The 27,088-nt window shown below is 38.7% G+C and overlaps 5 protein-coding genes across 5 annotated transcripts; 3 read left to right on the top strand and 2 right to left on the bottom strand.

The window, feature by feature from the left end:
• Window positions 1-5,979: 5,979 nt before the first annotated feature.
• LOC111342233 (uncharacterized) lies at window positions 5,980-8,585 on the top strand. Its single transcript, XM_022949281.2, has 2 exons — window positions 5,980-6,720; window positions 7,768-8,585. Exons 1-2 carry the CDS (start codon window positions 5,992-5,994, stop codon window positions 7,882-7,884), a joined length of 846 nt encoding a protein of 281 aa, XP_022805016.2. The 5' UTR covers window positions 5,980-5,991; the 3' UTR covers window positions 7,885-8,585.
• Window positions 8,586-9,947: 1,362 nt separating this feature from the next.
• Window positions 9,948-13,121, top strand: LOC148732084 (uncharacterized). The gene is made up of 2 exons (XM_088756344.1): window positions 9,948-10,702; window positions 12,515-13,121. Exons 1-2 carry the CDS (start codon window positions 9,974-9,976, stop codon window positions 12,638-12,640), a joined length of 855 nt encoding a protein of 284 aa, XP_088612470.1. The 5' UTR covers window positions 9,948-9,973; the 3' UTR covers window positions 12,641-13,121.
• LOC111327088 (uncharacterized) lies at window positions 12,888-19,533 on the bottom strand. The gene is made up of 2 exons (XM_022931192.2): window positions 17,778-19,533; window positions 12,888-16,192 (listed from the first exon to the last, which is right to left on the bottom strand). Exons 1-2 carry the CDS (start codon window positions 18,450-18,452, stop codon window positions 16,166-16,168), a joined length of 702 nt encoding a protein of 233 aa, XP_022786927.2. The 5' UTR covers window positions 18,453-19,533; the 3' UTR covers window positions 12,888-16,165.
• Window positions 19,534-19,670: 137 nt separating this feature from the next.
• LOC111327016 (uncharacterized) lies at window positions 19,671-22,150 on the bottom strand. Its single transcript, XM_088756336.1, has 2 exons — window positions 21,442-22,150; window positions 19,671-20,890 (listed from the first exon to the last, which is right to left on the bottom strand). Exons 1-2 carry the CDS (start codon window positions 22,111-22,113, stop codon window positions 20,762-20,764), a joined length of 801 nt encoding a protein of 266 aa, XP_088612462.1. The 5' UTR covers window positions 22,114-22,150; the 3' UTR covers window positions 19,671-20,761.
• A 635-nt stretch (window positions 22,151-22,785) lies between these two features.
• On the top strand, window positions 22,786-26,300 carry LOC111327017 (uncharacterized). The gene is made up of 2 exons (XM_088756345.1): window positions 22,786-23,589; window positions 24,633-26,300. Exons 1-2 carry the CDS (start codon window positions 22,864-22,866, stop codon window positions 24,744-24,746), a joined length of 840 nt encoding a protein of 279 aa, XP_088612471.1. The 5' UTR covers window positions 22,786-22,863; the 3' UTR covers window positions 24,747-26,300.
• Window positions 26,301-27,088: the final 788 nt, after the last annotated feature.

Genomic DNA, 27,088 nt, shown 5'->3' with positions numbered 1-27,088 from the left:
TACCCATCCTTCGCGCGCCGAAAAACTATATAGAGCCACCTTAAGCTGGGGACTCTTCACAGTTCGTGGTTTTTAGTCCTCGTGTGGGAATGTACTTGTAGAAATCAAACTGTTCTTGTTTTTAAAATTGAAAACATTCATTTTTCAATATCTAGTTTTTTTCTTAAATACTTCAGAGGATGAATGTCACATAGCGGAGACCTATCGTTAGATGAGCCGCTACTAACCCTTTCACCATTAAAAGTGACTAGTGTCTAATTTATCCCCACAGGATCATCCCTGAATCACACATTAAGGTCAGGACAGAAAAAAAGGAAGTGATCTTCCACAAAGAAGCTCTTGATTGTTAAATAAATTCTCCCAGTAAGCCTCCCAGGATATATTTTGAGAACAATATGGAGATTGTGCGTATTGATGTCAGACATCCTGTACTTAGTGACCACTAACCCTAGTTATATGAAACAATTAATTGGAAATTAAATGGAAAATTTATTTGAAATAGTGGACGGCTAGTAGACGTCATATTCTTTCGTCGAACAACACAAAGAATGAAAACTATCCAGTTCAAATGCCCCAAGTGTCCCACAGAGATTTTTTTAACCTTAAAGTAAATTCTGAAAAAGGAATCGAGTCACATATCTAAACCTGTTATTCTTTGTCTATGCATCGAACTTTAACTTATCCAGGAGTAAAATCATTCTGTTGTTTGCTTTTATGAACTGAGTTTATAATGCAAATTGCCCCTAGAGGATTTCAAGCTGACGCTTCGAGCTCTGACAACGGGGTGACGCTCGAAACGTCGGCTTTGAAACTCTTTACTGTGGTAAATTTATTTATATTATTAACGCAGTTGATGGAGTTTCGAATTTATTTTACTGCATGTGACCTGAATATTGAAATTTGTAGCCACATTTGAATGTAACGTAACAGCGATGCAGTCGATTTTTGTAACACCAAACGGCATTTTCCGTTGTTACTCCCTTCTTGCATATGTGCGTAGAGGAAGAAGGAGTTATGTGCAACACAGCATTTAGAAATCCAAAAGAGAAAGTAGCCTGAGGAGATTTATGTTGTCACAATGGTTACTTTAAATCTTATTGAGAATTTATCATAAAGTAATTACTGTTGCAACCAACCATTAGTAGGGACCTTAAGAAACCACGACGGCGACGCCAAGGAAGACTTCGATTAAAAAATGAATTTCTGCTCCTAGTTAGAATTTCAAAAGCGGCTGCAGGAGCTTACTGTTTCATACAGCGCCACAGCTCAACTTCAACATGAATTTCCAAATGGAAATTAAAATAATTTGCCGTCGCGGTTTAGGTTCGCAGACGACGCAAATTTTGGCGATTTCACGTTGTTGTTTTGCATAGGACGGCTAAGAAATGTACAAAGTTTGAAAACGCACGTGCTGAGCTATTGTTCTGCCAATTAGATCTCTTGTTTTTCCACGTCCTCTTTGCCGTCGCCGTCGTGGTTTCTTAAGGTCCCTAGTGTCTCATGTGTACTGGACATAACAGCGAAATCACCCGTGATAGCAATTCAAAGTCGCATGCCTTACTGAAAGCTCTGACGTTCAGCACTATTGGAATGACACTTGCTAAGTGGTAGGCCAGGAATGACAACACTTGTCCACATCGGTTTTGGTATTTGATATCAAACTTAAAAATTTTTCAATAGCGCCACAGAAAATTTTTAGATATCTCTTACTTGTACTCTTTTGTTTCGCTTCTGCATTTTCTTTCTCTAATGCTTTAACTTTCTTTCCATTTGTCCGTTTTACCTCTATGTCATACTATGAGGTTTACGTAAGGACGTAAGATTCACCTCCTTACTCCATCCTAAATCTGTTCGACATTAAAAATTGGATTGAACGCGTTGTCCTCTGCCTCCCCTACTAGAGTTTCCTCTGTCCCAAAAGTCGTTCAACTATCTGGGGTGGGACAAAGGCCAAAAGTTTGGCTGAGTTATCAACATATTTCAAAATGGCGTCTGTCGCGTCGTGGCCGTTGGCTAAAATGAACAGGATGGGCTTTCCTTCTTTTCGCTCCATCCTTGAACAGAATACACTTTTGCAGGCCTTACAAACGAGGAGCAGACTAGCAGGAGAATACTTACCGGGAAATAAACGGGCTTCAAAATCTCGAAATCAACGATGAAAACAGTCCCAACGCTAGATAACGTAATATTTTGTCGCTCCGCGTAAGACATTTTCAAAATTCTTATCTTCAAGTTGATTTTGACGTATCTGTCAGGTTGCTATTTGGCTATGTTTTACTTATTTGAAAGCTGATTTGCCATGTTTTAAGGTTTCAGAGATTTCACTGGATTTGACCTTTCTTATTTCTATGCAATTACCTGGAGAGCTATTTCGCTTCTGGTTCGGCCGAGTGAACCTTTTGAGTCAGAATTTTGAACGCGTGGTTAAATTGAATTACTTGAGGGAGCTCAGCTGGAACTTTTCAGCATCGATTTGGCCCACATTCTCGCCATCAATTTATCTGACATTACCACAACCTTAATTCAGCAAATAGAAATAGCATCACTTCTCTTTCTTAAGCCAAACAGAAGAAGGGTACTTCGTTAGATCGCTTCATGTCATGTTAACCCTTTTAAAGTTGGTACAGGAGGCTCACCTCGAGGTATCAGGCCAGGAAAGAGCCCTCCCAGTCCCTCGCAGTTTCCTTTCCCTTTCACCCTCTTCATTTACAACCGATACATAAACTAGGGAGAAAATTAAAAAACAAAGCAAGGAAAACTTGCCTTTAGGAAATCGTCATACCCGATTTTTTTTAAATTTCAGAATGCTGCAGAAAATCCATACAGCATTCATTTTTATACGCATGATGTACGATCCTCGCAGTAGAGAGCGCTATTTATGCAATAGCGAAAAAATCAACCTAACGGCATGTTCCCAGTTGGCTTGTTAGCTCAATTGGTAGAGCGCTGCACTAGTATCGCAGAGGTCAGTGGTTCGAATCCCGTATAGGCCTGATTTTTTTCAGGTCTAATTTTCGCTATTGCATAAATAGCGCTCTCTACTGCGAGGATCGTGCATCATACGTATCTAATACCGCAGTTCAAAATATATGAACTTCATATATACATTGTTCATTTTTATGTGTGTCTGTCCAAGTATCTTCCGATTCTCTTTTCCGATTTTGTTTTTTTTTTAATTTTTTTTTCTTTTGTCTTTTTTTCCCCACGTTTTCTTGTTCTTTTATCGTTTTTTGGACTTTTTTACGTAACATTTTTATATGCATATACTGTTACGTCGTTTTGGCAGTTTTGAAGAATGACTTGTTTAGAAAAAGATAGCCCGCTGGGTCTCCTCCAACTTTCGGACCGCATCTGCTACTGATTTGCTATCTGTTCACACTAGTGTTGCAACTCTCGTCGTTCCCGAAAACCAGATTGTGTCGTCTTCTCACAAAGGTATGAAAGTCGTCCTGTATTTAAAAAACGAAAAACAAAGCAAAATAAACGAAGGAAAAATGAATAAATAAATAAAAGTTATGAACCCAAGAAACACTTTGTTAGGGTAGTGATTGGAAGAGAGTGGGCGACCGGTGAAGCGTGTTAAAGCTTGTATAATTACGAGTACTAGAGAAGTTAATAGCTACCTCTTTCTTGTAGTATGACGATAGATATTTGTAAATCTGACCCTTAAAAGCCCCATCCGCTAATGATTTATTCGTCTTGACTTTATGCAAATTTGTAGACTTCCAAAGAGACAAACATTTCGAGGGCTACAAAAACATCTCAGAAATTAAGCGTCTAAATGACTCGAAAAACAATTAAAAGTAGTTTGTACAAGTTTTTAAAACATATTCCCCAGATAAAGTTTGATTGGACATCTTAACTCAAAGACGTTTTACTGCGTCTTTAATCGTGTTTTTAAGGCAAACAAGCTACAGGGAGCTTCGTATATTTCTATTTTTTATACCTAGAGTCTGTCATTACAATTTGGGCTCCTCTGCCCTTAATATTCCCAGCATGTAAACACCTCTAGCCGCCATATTCATAACTCTTTTTCATATATTATCTCTCATTCTTGCAACCAGTTATCATCTTCAGTTAAATCGGCAACCACTCTATCAGAATTTTAGTCTGGCCTATCTCGCATAACTACGCTTGGCTGTAAGTGTAATAACTGTATTAGTATACAATTATTGTAGGGGTGGGGTAGGGTTATGAATTGGTAATTAGGCTTGGGGCTAGGGCTATAATGTTTGGCTATTAGGGCCGGTAGGGTTTCAGGGGAGATTCAGGATTGGGATTAGATGTAGGGAGCTAAGTGATATTTTGGCGTTTTTTATTATATATGTAACTTGGACATATATTTATATACACATCTTTATTTTATTTGTCAAGCGTTTTTGACATGAGCCATTAGGCTCGGGGGATTGGGTAACCACCCCTTACATTACCAACGTGAAATAAATTGTTGTTGTAGGACACGTAGTTAATGAAAACAACCCTCCTAGAGAGAATGCGTAAGGCCCACTGTTTGCGTAAAACGGCAGTTTGGGTTTAACCATGTGTAAATAACCAGTCACAACTGTCTTTGGAAACTCGATCAAAGCAGAAATGCCATGACGGATTAAAAAAAAAAAAAAGGTTAACTTTAATAGCTAACACAATTATTGGTAACCCAGTAGTTTACATTGTGGGCTATAAAGAAATAATTCAAATTGAACATAACATTGTTAAGAATCCCAACTGGCCGGAGGCAAACCAGTTGGCTATTTACAAGCATGGCCGAGGATTTGAACTCGGAGCCACCGTTAAACAAATTCAGGTAGTGGTCAGGGCGGGACTCGAACCCGGGAGCGACGGATTGCGAGTCCAACACGCTGACCACTCGGCCACGCTGCCTCGTACTTAGCACACACAATTATAATGACTCAATCGATATCGATTTTGTTCGCAGCCGCTCAGTTTTGAACCGGCCTTGGATTCAGGAGAAGTCGCACAAGAAGCTAGAGTCACTCTCAGCTATCGCCTTGCGCGACTCTCACGCTTCTTTCGTGCTTAGAAACCTCTCACGTGCATTCATAACTCAATAGTGTAACAGTGTACGCTGTGGTGTTTACCATTTGTCATCTAGAACATAAAAACAACGTCGGCCTATTGCCCTTTCGGATAGCTTTAAATACACACCAACTCTCTTTGGGGTTCTGTGGATCTTTATTGCCTAGACAACCGCTAAAGCACCCTCCCGGGAAGGGTGGGGTGGGTAAAGAAAATTTTACAATGATACTGCTGCACGTGCTAGCTCGCTAGGATCGTATTAATGAAGTGACACTCAATTTGCCGACATATGTACATGGGCCTGACTGGCATTTCCGTAATATATATTTAATCCTGATAAACAGGTTTATCACTCACGTAAGGTACCACTGAAATACACAATATAAACTACGCGGAAATTACCATGTTTACACTCTGTTGAACCACGCTGTTTTTTTAGACACAAATTATCTGCACGTTTGACATTGACCCTACAGCTATCAATAAATTCCAAACTTGTGAAAGATAACAACCGCCTTCTACAGGCCGAACTTTAGAACGTTGAAATCATGATACAATCGTTTTCAATGTTTAACCTTGTATCTTTTCATTAGTTTTTCTTTAAGCCAAAGTAAAGCCCCAAGTCAAATTACCTCTTGTAGAAATTTTGACTTACTTCAGTCTAGCTTACTTCAGAATTTACTTTATTTTCTTACCGAAGATAGTGAATGCTATACGTATTTAAGTAGCTGTATAGAGAAACCTTCTCTAATGGAAACAAAATATCTCGTTTATAACACCTCTGCACCTTCCGTTAGCTAACACATATCCACACAGAGTATAAAACAATTTTAATCTTGCTATTGTTGTGAGACGAAAATGGAAATGACGTAATAGTTAAGTGCCCGGATGTCTGGAGCAATATGTTGTCATGCGCTCTTCTTAAGTTCTTGTTTTTTCCTTGAATCGTTCTAAATTATGGCCTCAAGAGCAGCTGCTTCTGGGAACAGAAGATCCTTACCATCTCCAGTCAGCATAATGAAATATCAATATCCTCAGGTGTTTAAGAGCTTTATAGTTCAACTTGTGAAGTCTTTGAATATAGATGATCGTGCAGCATTTGGTTTTTTATGCTTAGGCAATGTTCCTGGCTCGAAGTTGGATGGCAACATGGCTACCGATTCTGAGTTATTCGCGTTAATCAAATCCCTTTTGAACGCAGATCAATTATCTTTCAACAACATGACACTCTTAAAATATATCCTTACGTCAATTGGACGCATTGATTTATTGCAAGAGCAGGAAAAAGTGGAATTACAAATCTCAACTGGTATGGTTTTGGAATATTATCGAAAGTTTAAATCGGTTGATGGCTTCCGCCCTGACGCTCATGCGAAGCTTCCTGATGATAGCCTCGGTGATATTGTGGAAATTTTATTTACGACCAAGGAAGAAAATCTAGGGATGATAACAAAAATTCTTGACCAACTCAGGCAGCTTGGTGATACTCAGCAGATTTTAAACACGTTCATTCTTAACTCTCAGCTGTCTTGGTCACTCTATACAATCTTACTGGTTATAATCGGCGAAAACTATTCACCTTGGCTGAATTCGGAGACTTTAGAAGATGGTCAGTATTTGAATTGGTTCACAAAAACCGAAACAAGCAGATTACTGGCAAATTGGATGTTTAGAAATGGTGGTTTGGTGAGTAAAGTGAACGTATATACGACATACACTGAACATATCAATAAGCCTACAAACATAAGCTTAGAATGCTGAAACGCAACCTAATCAATGCAAAAGGTACACGTTTTAAGAAAGCCAATTCACTAATCAAAATCATGATTGTAATAATCATGTCCCTAAGACCTAACTAACCATTCTTCTCCAACAGAAACATCAACCATAAGAAAAGTTCGCGTCGGAAACTTCGCGTCGCTGTTTTGATTATCATTCGAGTCCATTGTGCAATTCAGCAAGAATCGCTTGATTTTGATCTTTAAGTAATGATTTGCGATTCGTAACAATGACTAGTTTGCTAGAGCTATTTTTTTTTTAGACCAACGGTTTATAAGTTACCGTACTGTCATAGAGTCAAACTTTTTTAGGCGTCATGTTTGAGGTTGTACAATAACTACTCTGACTTTTCAGACGGCTGGAACTTCTGTTCATTTTTCTTGAATCTTTGCTTTTTCTATCCATTTGGTCATTCTATATATATATATATATGTTCAGTGGGTTGGCAACACTTCGAAAGTACAGTATTTGATGAAATCCAAAAGGCTCATTGGTAAAACATTTCTCGTGGCGCAGAGAGAAAAACAAATCCGTGCTCGATGAATTAATGCAAATTCAGGCCTGTTCGACAGTTCTCGAAAGTTGCTCAAGCGGAGAAAAATAACTTGGTGATCTAATGTATTCAAAGACTCATCTGTGAAAAACCATCTCTGAATTAAGGCTGATAGTTTCGAAAGAAACTGTTTGGGGCTGCGTCGGTGGGAGTCATCTCTGAATTATCTAGAGATGAATTTCCTAGGGAAATTTCCTAGCGTCGGTGGGAATCATCTCTGAATTATCTAGAGATGAATTTCCTATTTCTTTTATAGGCTGTTAGAAAAGATTGCTTACAATAGAAACTCCTCTACGAGCGGCGAGACTTTAAGGCAGCTCGCGCCGTTGTTTGTCAGTTGGTCAATTTAAAGCCGCCAAAAACTAATGAGCCATTTATCTTTTATTTGAACTGTTTGCCAGGAGACCTACAGGGAATTCATCAAAGGGAGGAAAGGCGCTTCAATTAGTGAATCAGTGTTACGTAACATTGGAATTTCCTTGAGTCAAGACATCAAGCTTCTCGGAGATCGCGTTTAAATCAAGTATTAAAAGTGAAGGGATTATTGTTGATTATTTCATTATGCTGAACATTATATTTCACATAAATTAATACGATTCAAAGGTGTCTCACAATACTTTTGACCCTCCTGTGACAATGCAGGAAGCTCAAAAATATTGTGAGAGACCAACACAGAGACCCCTCTCTCGACTGCCACCTTGCCGTGGTGGAGGGGCTTGAGCGTTTCAATGATCCTGAGAACTCAGCCGGCGGAGGTACGTAAGCCTCTGGCAGGTATAACCAAGCCGGAAAGATCAAAGGGGAGGAACCAGACCAAAAGGCAGTCAAGATTCCCACTCTATATCAAGTTGCACCTTTTTAAAATAACGTTCCTTTTTTCAATAATGAAAAAAAGGGGTGGACGTCGTCAACATTTCAAGTCAAGAATTTATTATTTTCGATGGGACTCTACCAGTTGTTCTTAGTTTTAATTTCTGTCTGTGTGGTTGTAAATAAAACGCAACATAGCAAAAAATTCCGTTCAATAGCAGTTCTTTTTTTGAAATAATAAAATTGATGAGGAATGTAAAGTATGTAAAAGAGATTTTTGTAAGAAAGAATTGAACAATGGGAAAAACTAAAAAATGTAAGATACACTCCCAAATATACAAAAATGTAAGATACACTCCAAAATATGTAAAAATGTATAAAGATAATAAAACAAGTTCTTTTAAAACAATTTAATATTTGCCTTCCACCAATCGAGTATATCGATTATTGAAAGAAACTTGGAACTACCAATAATCCAATCGCAGACAAGTCGCAGGGACCTTTCCCTTTCATTTATTTCAATTCCGCGTTCATTCGAGGGGTCGCTTATTTTTACCTTCCATTAGCCAAAAGTTCTCTTAAAAGAAAATTGTTTTGCTCCCGAGTGTGTCTGGTTTGAAAAAGTTGTGCCTTCCTTGCTATGCGCGAAGATGAATGGTGCAAAGGATTTTAATCCTGTAAGGAGACTGAAGTAAATATGACGTAATTGTCGGGTGTGTGTATACATACATACATAACCGTCTGACGATCGCAGCGCAAGCTGCGTGAAACCCAGAGTAACGGTGAAACGATCTTCCTGTCATTAATTTATAACCGCTATTGAAACGCTCTGCAACCCGCATCGAGCACTTTTTCACAGCCACGACTTCTCCTAGTCTGTTTACATACATACATACATACATACATACATACATACATACATACATACATACATACATACATACGTTAATTGACCACTCCCCATGGGGGCTTTTCAGGGCAAATTCCCACCCAGCAACCACCCTAGGGGAGCACATCCATCACACAGTAATCTCGTGCGTGGGAAATTAACGTCTCCTACCCCTAACCCTGGAGGAGACGGGACCTCCATTTATTCGTCCCTATTCGAGAAGACTAGAGTATCAAACTATTTCTTGATGTTATACAAAGGTAGTATATTCTTGTCACTTGTTTTAAGACCTTGAGTGTTGGTCCGGCCGGGACGCGAACCCTCGACCTCCCGCACAACAGTCCAGCGCTCTAACCACTGAGCTAACTGTGGAGGCGGTTATGTGTATGTCCAGAGCAATGTCTCATCATGCACTCTCTATCAACATAGTTCCGTGTTCACCAAACCATATCAACTTTGGAAATATCAGCAATCACTTTGCGCCACAAACGCTTTTTTTCATCGCCTTCTCGTGTAATGAAATATTAGCATCCTCCTTCTTTTAAGACGTTTTTTATCGTGCAGGTTTTTAGTTAGGTGCCGCGGTTAAGTTTAATTCCTGAATTGAAGCCAGATGGCAGCAACTGGAACATATGAATCCAATCCTCGTGAAACTTACCCAAATTCCCTGCAGAGTCATTCGAGAGCGGAGCTTGTCGGCGTCAAGACGCAAATCCCTCCTACATCTTTAGTTTTCTTGTTTGTCATTCACACTATCCGCTACCGAGAGGAGCCAGGGCTCCGGGAACGAGAGCGGTTGTGGGAAGAAAAAAAAAACGTGGATTGCCCGGATGTGCTGCGAACTTAAGGTTTTATCGTACCCCTGTATCATAATTTATTGTCTTTCAGTGTCAGCGTTAATCAAGTTGATGCCTTTTTTTGAACACAGCAATTCAACCCCAGACAGTTTGTTGCAGATCTATTACCCTCGTGTTTTCATCAGGTTTCTCCTTCGCTTTGCGAGGGGTTTAACTCTCGGCAACCGAGCAGAATTTAAATTTTGGTGTACGGGACAAATTCCGGGTCGAAAGCTAGACATCAACCCAGCTAATGATTGCGAATTTCTAGCTTTGATCAAGTCTCTTCTAGAATCCAATGTAGTTACCCTCACAAACTTGTCTCTAATTGAAGAATTTCTTTTCATCGTGGACCGAGACGATTTGCTGCAACTATTGAAAGAAGTCGAGCTGCAGGTCTCTCTAAGTCGTGCACTTGAAGTTTACATAAGTTCGGTGAAAGACCTCCGCTATGGTGCGTCTATGAAACTTCCCTATGACCAAACAAGCATCGTAAAGTTTTTCCAAGGAGTTAAAGGAAGAAATGAGGAAGTGATTTGTCTGGTCTTCAACCAATTGAAGCAATTTGAAGAAGACAGCATTATTCCAAAGATAATCGACAGCTCTATTCAAGAGATCTCTCAGCTATCGTGGTCCAAGTTCACGTCTTATTTGGTGTTTATTGGCGAGTTCTATGCTTCGTTTAGCTGGCGACATACACAGTTACCCGATGTCAAAGCAGATGGTTACTATATGAGTCTCTTTTTGGACACCAAGACATGCGAAAGACTTTCGGGATGGATGCTTAAAAACGGAGGTCTGGTAAGTGACTGAAATAAATACGCAACCTCTATGAAATTGAGATTCACAGGCAAAATTTCTCCTGTGTTCCGACTCGAGCAAGTTCTATTGCGAAGTGGATAGGAGCGGAAATTGTTAACACGGGTGAAGTTAATTTGGGTTTCTGATCGGAAATGGAGAACATCTTTGGAAAAGATGCGAGGGCTGATAAAATCTTCGTTACAAAGTACAGTGATTGTTTGTGCCACGTAAACAGAGGCCGGTTCCTCAAATCCAAATGAGCTGCTTTTATGAAATGCGCTTTTTTTTTTGTAGTCATTTCAACGACCATCATCGGTGGTTTGAGCTCCAGCAGGCAAAACTATAATCAAAAGTAGAATATGGTGTTAAACTATACTACTAAAGCAAGAAACTCGCGAAGAATCGCCAATAATCTTTAATTTTTTATTAACTCAAGTTGGTTAGCAGGTTCAGCATTCACTTCCTACCGGTCTGGCAAAAGATGTATAAACAACTCTTTAAACATGCACAGACAAAAGCAATCCTTGCTCATGTTTGTTGAAAGTCGGCGCAAATTTCAATGTGCTCGATTTTGATCCTCTCACAAGAAACAAATTGAGTTTTGGGATGATTTATGGGCTTAGAAATAGTGTCTAAAATAATAAGATATTTTTGAAAGTTATGAGATATATATATCTTATTAGACGTTTTGTTGTGCAGTATCGCTGAGTATTTTTACGAGTTGTGCCGTATTTTGACGAGCCCGTAGGGCGAGTCAAAATACAAATAACGAGTAAAAATACTCAGCGATACTACACAACAAAACGTCTAATAAGTTATTTATTATCCAACACGCCAAACTGTTATTTCAGTGCGGGCGAATTTCGCGGATGTTTATTTACGGGGAGCGCGTGACAGAAGTATGCGAAGCGGAACGGAATTGGCGCGTTGTTGTGCTGCTGTTTCTATTTTCTTCATTAAATGTAGAAATTTTCTGGTGGTCAAGCTGTTTTTCTTCGTTCTATTCATCTATTGAACTTGGATCTATATTTGCCAGCCATTCTGACTCTTCGTCGTCGGAATATGATTCAAATTGTCCTCCATTTGTTTTTTTTTTCGTAACTACAATCCAATTCTTCGCTTGCGCGATGCGAGAAAACCTATTTAACCGGTACTACAATAGACGAGTACAAATACCGCGTGATATTTGTACTCGTCTAGGTGTAGTTGGATAATAATCTATAATATTTACAGCTCTATCTAAGAACACTTTGTTTTCCTAATCATTCTTTGTTTTGAAAAACTGCTCAGTTCTGAGTCAGAAACAGACCACTTCAGATGTTTTTTTTCTCGAATTACACCTTTCATGCCATTAGCAATATTTTCCAAAGTTGGCAGGCAGTCGTTACATCGATGCACTTGAATGTGGCCACAATTATTCAAATTCACTCTACTTTTAAATCATAAGCGTAAGATATAAAAAGTATAATTCCGGGTAATTAGTGCTATTTTTTTTAATCTGAAAATTATTAAAAGTAGGTATTTTTACACGATTTTTTAGGATGGATGTGTGAGGAAATCAAATCCCGAGGTGCACCGAGTTTTATTTTTGTATTTAGATGTTTTTGGATCGGTTTCTCTAATTTTGCGTCAAAAATCTGCGGTTGCGGCGTGGCGTTTTTAGGTTCTTCTGTCCCCTTTCGATTTCAATGCGTCAACAAAAAAAGGTCCTTTTGGTTTTTTTAAGAACCACAATACCCCGTACTTAATACAAAGATCAAGCAATGCTTCCTTACATTTATAATAGTCATCTTCGTTTGGTTTTATTTACAGAAGGCGTTTCAAGAATTCATCAGAGAAAAACAACAGATTGCTACGAGTGAGTCTGTTTCACCATCCAATGGAGAATTTTTAAAAGATATCCTCGAGTTGCTTGGAAATCGCATCGACTTGCAATGACAGAATTATGGAAATATGAGATGATTAATATGTAAATTCGTCATATGTTAAATCAGGATTAATTTCTGAAAAGGAAACACCCCCCCCCCCCAACACATCCCCTCTTGTGGACTGCCACCTTGCCGTGGTGGAGGGGCTTGTGCGTTTCTATGATCCTGAGAACTCAGCCGGCGGAGGCATGCGAGCCTCTGGCAGGTACAACCAAGCCGGAAAGATCAAAGGGAAGAAACCAGACTAAAAGGCAGTCAACGTTCTAATTCTGAATTTATTTCTTTGGAGAAAAGTTTGTTCCTTGTGTTTGTCACATTAGCTTCTTGCATAGAAGTGGAACGTATCACAAACTGTTAGCTCTTCATCAGATATAAATACTGTATCTGACTGTTTTATAAAAATATGCAAAGTTTGAAAACGTAAAATACTCTCGCAAGGATGTAAAAGAGAAAAACAACGAATAATAAATAAATTTTTCTTGTGTACGTCACTTAAGCTTCCGTCCGTCTACGTGCTTGTACAAAGTGCCAAAGTCAGTTACATGAACTGTTAGATTTTAAGTAGTTACATGTGTTACGTGCACGAATGACCAAGAAATGTCCGCTAACAAAGCATATATGAAAATAGACTCCCGAGTACGATATATGGCACGCAACAAAAATGTAACAGCAAGCAGTTACCCATTTCAACTATTATTTAATTAGTTTTACATTGTCTAATTTACTTAGGTTAAAGATTAAGTTAAGCAGTTCATAAAGCAGACTTACAATCCTTCATGCTGTGTAAGTGTTCGTCGTCTTGATCAACTTCCAATTCCAACATCCGCCGACTGAAGACCACAGCGCTTGGCTTTTTTGATTTATCGCATTCTTTCCTTGTACACAAATTCTTTCGAAGGACTCCATAGTAAACTCTGCATTCTCTATCTTCTTCCTCTCTCGACTATCGTCTTCTTCATCTCTTTCTTTTCTCCGGATATCGCAAGGTCAAAAGGTCATAGCCTCGTCATATCATAGCTTCCAAAAATTCAGTCAGCAAGCCACGAGGGTAAGCCCTCGGGCAAATCTCTTTTGTACTTCTCACAAGCCAGCTTTTATACATTTACTTCAGTTATCTAGAATGTTCTATTACTATTTATAGCGTATTACAAGTTATACTATTTTTGGAAACTGCTGAGTCGCATGAAAGAGGTTTCTGGAATATTACAGATTATAGATAATTCTAGAAAAGTCTAGGATTGCGTGACAGATTCAGTAAAAATAATTCGATCCTCATAACACATGCATCTCAGTGTTTCATACAAAATGTGAAATGTAATGAAAAATGTGAAAATATAAAATACACTCAAAAGCATGCGAGAGAGGAAAATAAATAGAAGTTAAGAACTGGAAAACGAGGACCTCTCTAAGTTGTTGACTATGGCGAAAGTTTCCAGCCTCGTTTCCATGCTGTTGAATCTAGGCCGCTCCGCGTAGCGGCCATTTATGAATACGGTGTAAACTGATTCATCGTGTCTAATCCACCAGTGCAACCAAGTGAGGTGCATTGGCCGTCCCTTAGCCTGAAGGTAAGGAAGCTTCATTTTTATTCCATTTATTCCGACAGCTATAATGCCTGCTAGGAATTAAGGGAAATCTGAGGACTCAGCAATGGGACTTAAACGGTGCCAGCATTGCTTACGTTTTTATGTTGAGAAAGAATGGACAGGAATCAAAAGTTAGAATCAAGAGCAGTCTGGCCTGCTAGCTAGAAGACTCTACTTGCCGCTTCAAATCCGTTTTTAATTTCAGTTTCTCACAATTGGTCTCTAGCTAAGATACAAAAAGAGCATTCTTGTTATCAGCAACTTCTTCATTACTAATGGATTCTAAGGGGTGTTGTACAAAACGCAAATTGCTACGTTTGTACATTGCTCGGAGAAAGTAGAAATAGATTCACTTTGAGGAGAAACCAACTTTCGTTGATGAATCATGGAAATATCATCCGAGGGGGAGAATTACAGGAGGCGAGAGCTGCAAAGGAAAATGAGGAGGACTGGGGAGGGGCTGAAAGATTCCACCCAGTTCACTTTTTGTTAACTCTCCCTCTTCCTTTACCTTAAGCCCAATACACCGATTAAGACAGTAATAAGAACAATAAATGACAAGATAATACTCTGTTTTGGTCACGTCCATTTTCCTTATTTCAAAGCGCTTAACAGTATTATTATTTTCATGACAACTCTCAGCAAAATTTGTCAATCCGGTTATTTGCCAAACTTCATCTAATTGTACTTTGAAACAAATAAATAAGCTGGCAATGCGTACATGTGTGAGACTTGTTATAGGTGGAAAAAACTTCAGCTGATGTTACAAGGAATAGCTCACCGCTATTTCACTTCATTAATGCCTCACCTCAAAATTAGTTGTTACATATGTATTTCATGAGTTAATAGATCAAAGTTACTGCGTAGATTGAACATACTGAATTGATCGTATAAGGTATCATAGAGGTAGTTGTATTAGTAATGGCAGCAATACCGTCGTAGTAGCAACAGATCAAGAAGAATTGATATTGTTCCTAGTATTAATAGAGGTGGTAGTATTGTAGTAATGATGATGTAGTGTAGTACTTATGATATTGAAGTAGCTTCATTTGTAACACTGTTGCAATATGATGATAATGATAAAGTTGTTGCAGTTATAATATCGGACTGGCAATATAACCAATGATATTGTGATAGAAATAGTGGTGATGATGTTATGATAGTAATGGTAATAATGTTGTATTAGTGATAGTATAGTATCATTTTTGTAAAAGTAATAATGATAATGTGATAACAGTAATAGCAATAGTAATGTTGTAATGGTAATAATAATAGTAGTATTGTTGTAATAGTAATAGTAATAGTCATAATGATAATTAGTAATAGTAATAATAGTAATAATAGTAGTAATAAGATTAATAATAGTAATAATAGTAATAATTAGTAATTAATAATAGTAATAGTCAATAATAATAATTGAAGTAGCTTCGTTTATAACACTGTTGCAATATGATGATAATGATAAAGTTGTTGTAGTAATAATATCGGACTGGCAATATAACCAATGATATTGTGGTAGTAATAGTGGTGATAATGTTATGATAGTAATTGGTAATAATGTTGTATTAGTGATAGCATAGTATCATTTTTGTAAAAGTAATAATGATAATGTTGTAACAGCAATAGCAATAGTAATGTTGTAATGGTAATAATAATAGTAGTAATGTTGTAATAGTAATAGTAATCGTCATAATAATGTTGTAATAGTAATTTTGTAACAGTAATAGCAATAATAATGTTGATATGGTAATAGTCATACTGTTTAATGAAGCTATTACTTTTCAAGAATGATGATCAGTCTCCGATTTAAACAAGAAAGACACTGGAGTTTTCTGTAGATTTCCTACTTGGAAGATTACGGCTTCTCTGAACTGTTGAACCACTTTTGTTACCTCTTGTGAAGACAAGTTACGATTGGTATCTATCTTTTCTTGAACTAAATGGTGTACTTACTTAACATGATTCTTAAAATCTTCCTAGAAAGTAAAATAGAATATAAAATAGATATAACAAGAACTCTGTTTGTACATGAACATGCAGTCTCTCAGTACAGAATTTGAATCCACCCTAAGGACTGATTATTGGAATCTAAATAAGAAAAGGTTGTTACTTTTTGCTTGATTTAAGATTGTTTTGTGTTTCTTGGCAACCAGACCAAGGGAAAGATAACTTATAGGTCTTATCATGAATTTATGATTTCTATCTCTGAAGAGTGGCAAAGTGAATAACAAAAGCCTACGAACATGGAGATTTCCATCATACAGGCCATAAAACTGGCCGTGGATGTAAAAAAAAAAAAAGAAAACTATAAATGAGCATTATAGAAAGCCATTTATATTTTTATAATGGGATTACTCAACATGAAGACCCCAATGTGTTCGAAGGCTAAAAAAAGTTAAGAGTAAACGTAATAGGGAATTAAAGGTAATCCATGGAAGGCAAGCAGCTAAAACAACTACACTTGACAGGCATCTGATCCGATTACATTAATACTCATGCGCACGTGGAAAATAGTGTACCATCTTTCTGTTATTACAATACAATTACGTTGTCTATATTTCAAATGTTTGAGAGCTTTCAGCGCCTGCCATGCGCGCCTTATGCAAAGGTGAAGTGGACTCTTCCTGGTAGCAGAAGTAGCTAATACCGTGGTATAGAGGTTTTGCACAGCAGCCATGTTGCATGGCAGGAACAATAGGTTATTTTTCCCATGGGAAAAAATTTTCTTTCTGATGCAAAATATTATCGTTTTTCCTGCCATGCAACATAGCTGCCATGCAAAATCTTTATTAGCAAAGAAGCTGTTAGAAACCCCTCTGCACGATTAATCGTCGTAATACCTGTGCTGATTTCCGTTTGGATTCTCTTTACCCCAATTCTTATAGCGATTTTTTAGTAGAAATATATCTTTATATCCGCTTTCCGTTCACTTAGACTGAATCGTTTCGCCTCCTAAAACTTTGTATTGTTTCGCTGTTATGGCTTGTTTCATATGTCATGGGCTCCTCATGCGTGAAGAGTCAATGAAGACAATTGCACTTCATGACAAATCGAAGAAATTCAACTTGAAACTTGAAACGTCTACGACTTCGTTCTGATATTTTTGAACGTGTCTATTAAGACAACTATAAATACATCGAAGGAGAGCATGAAGGGAAGCTGGGTCATCCGTATTTATTTTGACAGCATATCTGTAGAACGACTTCCGCCATTAATTTCCTGTACAATGATTTTATAGCAAGAGATTACCAATTGATGTTCTGCGTTATTCGGCGAAGTAATTCTCGTTGATATTTTCTTCTCAAAATGGCTATGCACACTGCTTGACTTCCGGTCAGAAGACGGATCTTCCTATCACTTTCGAAATCTTTGATCATGTGTTGAATTTCAACCAATCATTTCCATTCAAAGGCTGATTAATTATGTAGTGCGTTCTACTACGCCAGAATTTTTAAACACAGAACTGATTCTACACCGAAACAAAATAAACCAACACACAAACATGCATTTCGATGAACAATGAGCGATACTCAAGGTATAACATTTGAACTACAATCTTACCCAGGTTCCCAGATCATTCATTCGAGAGCAGAGCTCATCGGCAGCAGTTGTACAGAGCTCTAACAATGACTCTTGTTGTTCTTCATCAGCGGAAGCGATCGCTATGATTTCTCCAGCAAGAATTACAAGCATAGTAAAGTCATTCCATGATAACGATGGTTCTTCATCCAGCTTCTCTATGGTCATCAGTACTTTCTTTAAATCTCTGCTGGATTCAACAGTCGAGCTTATGTTTCTGACGTTAACACTCTCTCGAGCAGTATCCATTATCTTCTGTAAGCGCGAAGCTATCATTTTCATTCCTAATTTATTCTCGCAGAAGTTTGAATCCAATCCATTAACGTTCTTGGTATAGAAATCCAACAGGAGGGTCAAATTTCTCTTTATTTCAAACTTCGTTAACTCTTTAACAATATCTTGTCTTCTAATACTTTCCATGGCTTTCTTGATGAATTTAACATTTTCCCACGAAATCCTTCCATCATTCTCTAGTAATCGTACTATATCCATAGCATCGGAACAGCTATTAACCGGTATGAATCCTTCTAAATAATAACGAAGCTGGCGAAGATCTTCCTCATTCAGATTCGAAGACATGAAAATCATTTTACCTTTAAAACTTAACTTCATTAACACATACGTTAACTTAACCTGTGTTTGTAATGATTCTTGCATTACCACTGTACGCAAATTTTGTGCCAAGCGATTGCATGACTGACTTTTTATACTCACCACACCATATTAGGGGCGGACTAATGACGTATGTGCGGTTACAGACGTAACTGCACTCCAAAACAACCGTGAACTCTAGGCGAGTATAAACACTATGACAGTGTAATACTCGTTGAAGATTTTACGATCGAGAGGTATTCGGTCATAGTTCTCAAGTGATACTCCTTCATTTTCCGAGCAGTTAGTCTGATGAGAAAAAAGTCTGCGTTCAAAATTTTGATGCAACTAATCAAACGTTTTCTTTATAGTTACAAAAGAAGAGAAAATCTTGGTCGTTCGTGACATCGCACTGAAAATAAGCGTCCCATGCGGTATGCTTATTTTATAGTGAACTGTTTGCAAGTGTATTAACCCGCGCGCTGCTTTTATATGAAGAATGAAAGATCTGAAATGTTGGTCAAGACTGATGATCACGTCCGCTCAGGTTGTGGAACGTCAGTCACTTAAACCAACAACTGTCCTTCCCAGGACTACTCTCACCAAGATGGTCAGACATCACTATCACATATTATCTTAGGGTTCATACTGTAACGTGCGAGAAATGTGAAATTTGTGAAAAATGCCTGTTTTGAAAAGAACTCGACTATTTGGAAAATGTAAATAAACGCACAAACATGTAGAGGTGTAGAAAGATAATTAACCTCAGAAGTATGAATTACTGTTTCCTTGGATTTTGCAGTTGCCAAGCATACACAACTATTCACATAGCATTTCTAAATTTTCTCCAAATTTCATTTGCTTGCAGCACAAACATGCCACTGGGAAAGACTAAAAGTGGCTAGTGTGTTTGTAATCGATCTGTGGCCATGCATAAGAAAACAATTTCTAAAACATATTTTTTTTTCACCAAGTATTAGAATGCAATCCTAAAAAACGTTTTGTTAACTGATCACGAGGTGGAATATTTTCATAAACCAGTTTAATGCAGGTAGTTCGTTAATTACGGCGCCAAAACGCGGGAGCTTTTCCTTCCTCCCGCCCCCGCCCCCCTCACTATTATGTATTCGCTTTGAGGGACTAGAGCCGTCCTAGCCCCGCCAACTTGCACTGCCCCCCCCCCCCCCCATGAAGAAGAACTGAAAAATCAACGTTCTTAAACATTGTTGAACGATCATATAAAGAACGCCTGATGGGAAAACAAGAATAAAATAACTGCCATCATTAGAGATGTCAATTCCGGTTTATTCACTTTTCAAGGTCTGTAGTATGATTAGCATCATAAAACAAACATAAGACAATCCAGTTTTCTGTGTATACCTAAATTTAGGTTGTAGCATTCATTCTTCAGCACTTAAGTAAGTTAAAATATCACAATTCGGTTTGTTTTTGAGTATTTTTTTTTCCGCCATAAGTAGTAAGTAATGTTTTGTTGTTGTTCAATAGTCATTTGTTTTTTCCGCCATAAGTTGTATAGTTTTTCGTTTTTTTTCCGCCATAAGTTGTAAGTGTTCTTTTTGCTTGGTACTTGGTTTGCTTCTTGTTAAACTTTGTTTCTTGGTTGCTTCTTTTCTTTGTGGTACTTTCTTACTGTGTATCTTTCTCGGTTTCAATCTTTTGTCATTCTTTCAATGTAATACTCGATCGTTAAAAAATTCTCAAATAGCATCAATATCAAAAGTTTCAATTTCAAGTTTCAGTAGTAGTAATATTTTAGCAGTTTTTCGAAATTTCTTAAACATTCAATAGCATCAATTCACAATCCTTTACCGACGATAACTTCAAAACCATTTTTGCAATTTTTTTTTCGACTTTTTGTAGATTTTTCGATTTTTTTGTTTATGTAATAAATGTTGGTTGTTGTTTAGTGTCAGTCATTGAGTTTCAGTCTGGTAGAGTGAGGGTTGAACTCTTAGACTTCAACAGAAGGAAGATGTAGGCAATGATGAATTAACCCCCCCCCCCAAAAAAAAAAGAAAAGAAAAAGTGGTCTTTCACGCGCGCTAAAAGCAAATGGCTAAAACAATGGAGAGGAACTCCACTCCATTCCAGTAGAGTGGAATGGAGTGAAAAATACTCTATAGTCTGTGAGAAAAATTAAAGTAAAATGAAAAATGAAAATGGCTCTCTACTTTGCACCTTTTTTTTTCGTTTTTTTTTTTTTTTTTTTTCTCGTGCACTCGCGCGATCCAGACCGTCTGCTATTCTACGTAAGTGCAAGGTTCAGGGGAGGGGTAGGTGACACCTCCCCCACCTCCCCCCTGATCCTTTGGAAACTTGCTACGCAGGTTAAGGCTGCTATACTAATTATCTACTTAAAGAAAAAAGGGTGATTCTCTCAGTTGTCGAACCACGTCTGCTACGACGGAGTTGCTGCTGTTGCACTCTTCCTGCTGACCCCAAACCTCACTGCATCTTTCCTCCACATGTTCACAGAAATCATCCTGAAAGGAATTATAATAAATATGTCAGTGACACTGGACATTACTGGGCTGACACATTGATTTAAAACCACCGGCTTAACTGAAGTATTTTCATGGCAAATTGATCAAAATAAAGAGAAATTATAGTATTAAAAAAAAAGTTGAGTTTGGACGCGAGTAGAAACTGGTAACGAGCTCACAGCTTGAGGATGGACTGGAAACCAATGACCAAAGTCTACTTTCCGTTTGGGGCTTCGATATTTTTTATCTTCGGAATGATTACATCAGAATTTGACGAGAGCTGTTTTCAATCTTACTTGTAATTCCGTATTGGTTATAATTGGTATCAAGTATTACCTTTAGTATATATTACCTGATGGGCTCCTGATATTACGAAGGCTGAGCTCTTTAATACAATTCTATCTTTAAAAATACAACTAACAACTTCCGCCATAACACATTCATAATTCCGGGAATAGGTAGCTTATTCTAGGAACAAAAACATTGCATAACTATAGAAAGTTGAGATTCTTATAGCTAAAATTGTTTAACGATAGATTTTCTTAGCTTACCCAGCTGCCAAGATCCAGCATCCTGGAGCTAAGCTTGTCTGCCAAACTGAAACACTGCTCTAGCATTTCATTCCTGCGTATCTCGTCGCTTCTGGAAGCTTGCGCTGCCACGATGATTTCTCCTGCAATTATCACAAGCATGGTCAGTTTACTCCACGATGATTTCAAGCCACTTCGCACATCAACTTCTTCCTCGAAGATCTCCTGAATGTTCCTTTTCGATTCCACCAGTGTTCTCATTCTTGCAATGTCAAATCTGCATCTTTCGCTTTCGTTTTCCGTCACGACTGTCAACAAATGACGTGCGGTGGTTTTCATCGAAGGAGAAACGTAAGGAAGATCCAGTTCTAGTCTCTTTCTCGAGTAGAAATCCAGGAGAATCGTTAGATCGCGTCTAACTTCAAACGTCGTGAGCAGTTTGGCAAGATCCAATCTCTTGATTGCGCGTAAAGCTTCTTTCAAGAACTTAACATCGGCCCAGGAAATTAAATCTGCATGTTCTAATGAGCGCAAAATTTTTAAAAAGCCTTTATCTTCCCTCGGTATCAGTCCGTCACAGTAGAAACGAAACTCCTTTTGCTCGTCTTTATCCAGATCGCGGGAAATCTGGAGCAACACAGCAGAAAAAGCCCGTCGAAGTTTGTCAGAACCCTCGTTAGTTGGTGACGACATGGCGACGTCGTCAGTGGCGGTAGAGGGAACGAAAACGTTGTTTGCCAGATCCTTTATACCCTAGGTCCACAAAAAAACTCCATAAAAGGCATTGTTATGGTACTTTGCTGAGAGAAACTATGGCAACCCTTTTTTATTCATTTTGTTTTTCTGTTCCTAATATAGATAATTGTAGATAGGTACGCAAGGCGTGCAGGAGATATAATTTACTTTATTTTTGTTTTGTTTGTTTGTTTGTTTGTTTGTTTGTTAACTTGCTTCTTCCGAATTTCGATGGTGTATTGAAACACCATTGCTTATGCAGTCTGTCATGTATCAATCACTCTCCAAAGCGTGTGTCTTGGTGCATAAGGCCCAGGGCCAGGTTGTTCGAAAGGGGGTTGACTTTAGGCTGGGATTGAGAGTGAACCTTGGCGTTAATTCCTCATGCAGAAGAGCGCGTATAAGAGTTATGGTTTTATTGGGTTTTATCTCAATATGAATCAAAACTAAAGGATAAAAGCAAAAGAGGAATCCCATTGTAGAGATATAAAACTAAATAAAAAATTTACACTAAGCCCGCCGAGGTTAATCATGTTTTGAGAAACCAGGCCCAGATCTCCTTCGGATACCAATAACGAAACCAGTGCGATCCGAACCGAAGACGAAGTCGACTTCCGTGTCGCGAGTGAAAGGAAGTGCCCGGATGTTTATTGAATGCTTTACAATGCGCAGTGTCTCCTAATTTATTGGAAACTGTGAGCTTCAGTCATGGCTTTGCTTACAGTGACTTCAAGACTAAAACCAATTGAGAATAGAAAAGGGGTGTTGAAATATCAGCTTCCGCCTGTGTTTAAGGAGTTTGTAGTTGGGTGTGTGAGAGATTTAAGTATTGATGATCGAGCTGCGTTTTGGTTTTGGTGCTTTGGTGATGTTCCGGTGTCGAAGTTGGATGTGAACCTCGAAAGTGATCACGACATTTTCAAGTTGTTTGTGGTTCTTGTTCAGGAGAGTACACTGTCAGCTAAGGATGTATCGTTTTTGGAACGGATTCTATCTACGATAGGTCGAAAGGATTTGCTTCAGAGGCTTAAGCAGGTTGAGTTACGTATGTTTATCGGTAACATAGTCGAAGGTTACGTCAGGTTGCGAGCTTTTGCTCACCAAGATGGCGGTGCATTGGAAAGTGCTAGCTGTTCGGATACGCCTATTGATCTCTTAGTGGAAACTAAAACACGGAATATGGGTTTGATTGAGGAAATTTTGGATCAGTTCAGCGAGGTTGTTGTTGATGGTGACTTTCTGCAGATTTGTAACGAAATTATTCGTTCTCATCTATCTTGGTCTGGCTTTGTGGCTTACTTAGTGATCATTGGTGAATTGTATAGTCTTCATTCTGTTGATGTGGCGGTATCGGAGGGGTATTACGTTTGCGCCCTCAGTGGAACGAAAACAAGTCAGTTGCTAGCCGAATGGATTTCAGAAAATGGTGGAACTGTAAGTGAATCAAACGTTGCTATCACTACTTTCTCTATTGGATATCATGCCGCCATCAGTCATGGGTTTTATCTCAAAATGATCTTCAGCATAACTAACTAAGGCTAAGTTAGAGTTAAAGCTGAATATAGGTGACTATATTTTTCGATGGGGCTGTGTCTTACCAAAAAATTTGTATCATAATAATAAATATGACGGATTATAAACAAACTTTAATTACAACTTCGCATACATTGTTACTTGATGTTTTATGATTACCATCTTCACTTTGACTAAACATAAAGATAGCCCTTGCCGAGTTGGTTATATATTATCGGCTTATTAATCGAGTTCTGACGCTCTACGAGCATCTTGTAGACTGGACTTTCAAATAAAATGGATAGTGTGTATGCATGTCTGTGCAAGACATTTATGTGAATAAGCAGGTTGACTCCAACTGTAAGTGTAAGGGAAAATCTGTTGCTACTTAGAGTAAAGTTATCTGTGAAGGTGTAGTCTGATCGTCCGGGTGAGTGCAGTCCTGAGAAGGACTGTTGTCGGTGGCAGTGACTGACGTTTCGACAACCTGTGCGGAAGTCATCATCAGAGTCAAGTGATCTCACATGTTACCCCCGGGTTCAAACCATTTACTGCAGTAAAGTTATCACAGTATACTATTCGGCTTTCGATCAAATTATTGAATCCAACAGTCTCGATGGTTTTCTCTTTTTTTTTTTTTTTTTTGCGTTTACTTGGTGGTAAGTTTATTAACTTCGCCGTCCAAGTAAGTGATTCAAACATTTGTTCTAACCCATGCATGATTGAACAGCAAAGCTCAATATCCAAGATGAAATACAGGACAGTTATGTAAACTCATTCTACGTTTGTTTAGTCTAGGAATCCTTCAAAATTTTTGATGAAGAAGAAAATATTTCCTCTGTTGCAAATTAAGACAAATATTTACCAAAGAATAAGAGTTAAACAGAGAGACATGCACATTTTACTCGTTTTGGGTCAGGAATTCGCTTTGATTTAACAAATAATTTTATTCCTTGATTCATCAGAACACCTTTAAGAAGTTTGTCAGGTCGCAACGAAGTGTGCCGGGCTGTGGATCAGATATTCCAGAATCGCTCAGAGAGATAAGAAGACTGCTACAAAGCTATGTAGAGACATAAATCTGTCGCACGGCTCTCACGAGGATGACTATAGGACGATACTAGGTGTAATTACGAATAGATTAGAAATAAGGAGGCTGCTGTCGAGACACAAAGCTGTCGCGCGGCTCTCACGAGGATGACTATAAGGCGTTGCGAGGTGCGGTTACGAATAGATTAGAAATAAGGAGGCTGCTGTCGAGACACAAAGCTGTCGCGCAGCTCTCACGAGGATGACTATAAGGCGTTGCGAGGTGCGGTTACGAATAGATTAGAAATAAGGAGGCTGCTGTCGAGACACAAAGCTGTCGCGCGGCTCTCACGAGGACGACTATGAGGCGTTGCGAGGTGCGGTTACGAATAGATTAGAAATAAGGAGGCTGCTGTCGAGACACAAGGCTGTCGCGCGGCTCTCACGAGGATGACTATGAGGCGTTGCGAGGTGCGGTTACGAATAGATTAGAAATAAGGAGGCTGCTGTCGAGACACAAGGCTGTCGCGCGGCTCTCACGAGGATGACTATAAGGCGTTGCGAGGTGCGGTTACGAATGAATTAGAAATAAGGAGGCTGCTGTCGAGACACAAGGCTGTCGCGCGGCTCTCACGAGGATGACTATAAGGCGTTGCGAGGTGCGGTTACGAATAAATTAGAAATAAGGAGGCTGCTGTCGGGACACAAGGCTGTCGCGCGGCTCTCACGACGATGACTATAAGGCGTTGCGAGGTGCGGTTACGAATAGATTAGAAATAAGGAGGCTGCTGTCGGGACACAAAGCTGTCGCGCGGCTCTCACGAGGATGACTATAAGGCGTTGCGAGGTGCGGTTACGAATAAATTAGAAATAAGGAGGCTGCTGTCGTGACACAAAGCTGTCGCGCGGCTCTCACGAGGACGACTATAAGGCGTTGCGAGGTGCGGTTACGAATAGATTAGAAATAAGGAGGCTGCTGTCGAGACACAAAGCTGTCGCGCGGCTCTCACGAGTATGACTATAGGACGTTACGAGGTGTGGTTACGAATAGATTAGAAATAAGGAGGCTGCTGCAGAGCTATGTCGAGACATAAAGCTTTTGCGCGGCTCTCATGATGGTGATTATAGTACATTAGGAGGCGTGATTATGAATAGATTGGAAAAAAAAAAACCGACCCCCTCTCTCGACTGCCACCTTGCCGTGGTAGAGGGGCTTGTGAGTTTCTATGATCCTGAGAACTCAGCCGGCGGAGGCATGTGAGCCTCCGGTAGGTACAACCAAGCCGGATAGATCAAAGGGAAGAAACCAGACTAAAAGGCAGTCAACATTTCAAGTCAAAAATTAGCTATTTTCGACGGGACTCTATCCTTTGTTCTCGTTTCTAATCTGTCTTTGTGCTTGTAAATAAAACGGAATGCAGCAAAAAGTGCCGTTAGATATCAATACTCTTTTCAATTAAAAAACTGAAACGAGAAATGTAAACTTTGTAAGAAGACTTTTTTGTAAAAAAGAGTTGAACAGTGTGGACTATGTAAAAATGTAAGATACACGCAAAAATATGTAAAAGATGTATAAAGATAATAAAACGAGGTCTTTCAGAACAGTTTTTTTTATGTGGTCTCTGTTTGACTTCCGCCAATCGAGTAAATCGTCATTATCATTTCACTACTCAGAACTACGAATTAGTATAAATTTTTTTTAAATTTTTCAGGAACCCGGGAACTATCAATGATTCAATCGCAGACAAGTCGCAGGGACTTTTTATTTCAGTTCCGGGTTCATTCGAAGGGTCGCCTATTTCATAAACACGTAGCTCTCGGATGGGTCGAAGGGGCTATGCCACCACCTCACAGCTTCGCGAGCTGAACGAATACAACAAAGCCATTCAGTTTATACCTTCCATTAGCCAAAACCTTACTTTAATGGCTATTTCTGCGCTTATGCGTAATGATGAATGGTGTGAAAGATTCTGATATTGATGAAAGTGAATATGACTTATCGGTAATTGTAAGTGCTCGTATGTTCAGAGAGTTGTATCGCCAGGCGTCTCAGTCTGGTTACGTGTTAACCGAATCATATCAACCATGGCTCTATCAGCAATCACCTCACGCTACAAAAGACATCTGTCTAGTATTATGAACTATCAGTAGCCTCCTTCTTTTAATGTTTTTAATCGAAATAATAGTGCAGCATTTAGTCTCTGATACCGCGTTTTAATTCCTTAATGGAAGTTAGATGGCGACATGGTTACTAATTTTGATATGTTTACTTTAATCAAGTACTTACAGTGTACGGAGGAGCTATCATTTACTGATCTATCGATTCTAGAAGATTTATTCTCTGGTATGAATCATTTTGAATAATTGAAGAAATGTTATAAAGAAGAATTAA

The sequence above is a fragment of the Stylophora pistillata genome, chromosome 4 (genome assembly GCF_964205215.1).
Source record: "Stylophora pistillata chromosome 4, jaStyPist1.2, whole genome shotgun sequence".
Lineage (NCBI taxonomy): Eukaryota > Metazoa > Cnidaria > Anthozoa > Scleractinia > Pocilloporidae > Stylophora > Stylophora pistillata.
The sequence above is the reverse complement of the archived record's forward strand: the minus strand, read 5'-3'. Positions and strand labels throughout refer to the sequence as shown.

What these genes read in the sequence shown, in the direction of transcription:
- LOC111327088 (XM_022931192.2), bottom strand. Translation starts at nt 18,452, where the DNA reads ATGCAAGAATCATTACAAACACAGGTTAAGTTAACGTATGTGTTAATG. An exon ending in TGAATGATCTGGGAACCTGG is followed by an intron (nt 16,193 to 17,777) that starts GTAAGATTGTAG and finishes TTTACTTTCTAG; the next exon opens with GAAGATTTTAAGAATCATGT.
- LOC111327016 (XM_088756336.1), bottom strand. Translation starts at nt 22,113, where the DNA reads ATGTCGTCACCAACTAACGAGGGTTCTGACAAACTTCGACGGGCTTTT. An exon ending in TGCTGGATCTTGGCAGCTGG is followed by an intron (nt 20,891 to 21,441) that starts GTAAGCTAAGAA and finishes AATTCCTTTCAG; the next exon opens with GATGATTTCTGTGAACATGT.
- LOC111327017 (XM_088756345.1), top strand. Translation starts at nt 22,864, where the DNA reads ATGGCTTTGCTTACAGTGACTTCAAGACTAAAACCAATTGAGAATAGA. An exon ending in TTTCAGAAAATGGTGGAACT is followed by an intron (nt 23,590 to 24,632) that starts GTAAGTGAATCA and finishes TTGATTCATCAG; the next exon opens with AACACCTTTAAGAAGTTTGT.
- LOC111342233 (XM_022949281.2), top strand. Translation starts at nt 5,992, where the DNA reads ATGGCCTCAAGAGCAGCTGCTTCTGGGAACAGAAGATCCTTACCATCT. An exon ending in TGTTTAGAAATGGTGGTTTG is followed by an intron (nt 6,721 to 7,767) that starts GTGAGTAAAGTG and finishes ACTGTTTGCCAG; the next exon opens with GAGACCTACAGGGAATTCAT.
- LOC148732084 (XM_088756344.1), top strand. Translation starts at nt 9,974, where the DNA reads ATGCCTTTTTTTGAACACAGCAATTCAACCCCAGACAGTTTGTTGCAG. An exon ending in TGCTTAAAAACGGAGGTCTG is followed by an intron (nt 10,703 to 12,514) that starts GTAAGTGACTGA and finishes TTTTATTTACAG; the next exon opens with AAGGCGTTTCAAGAATTCAT.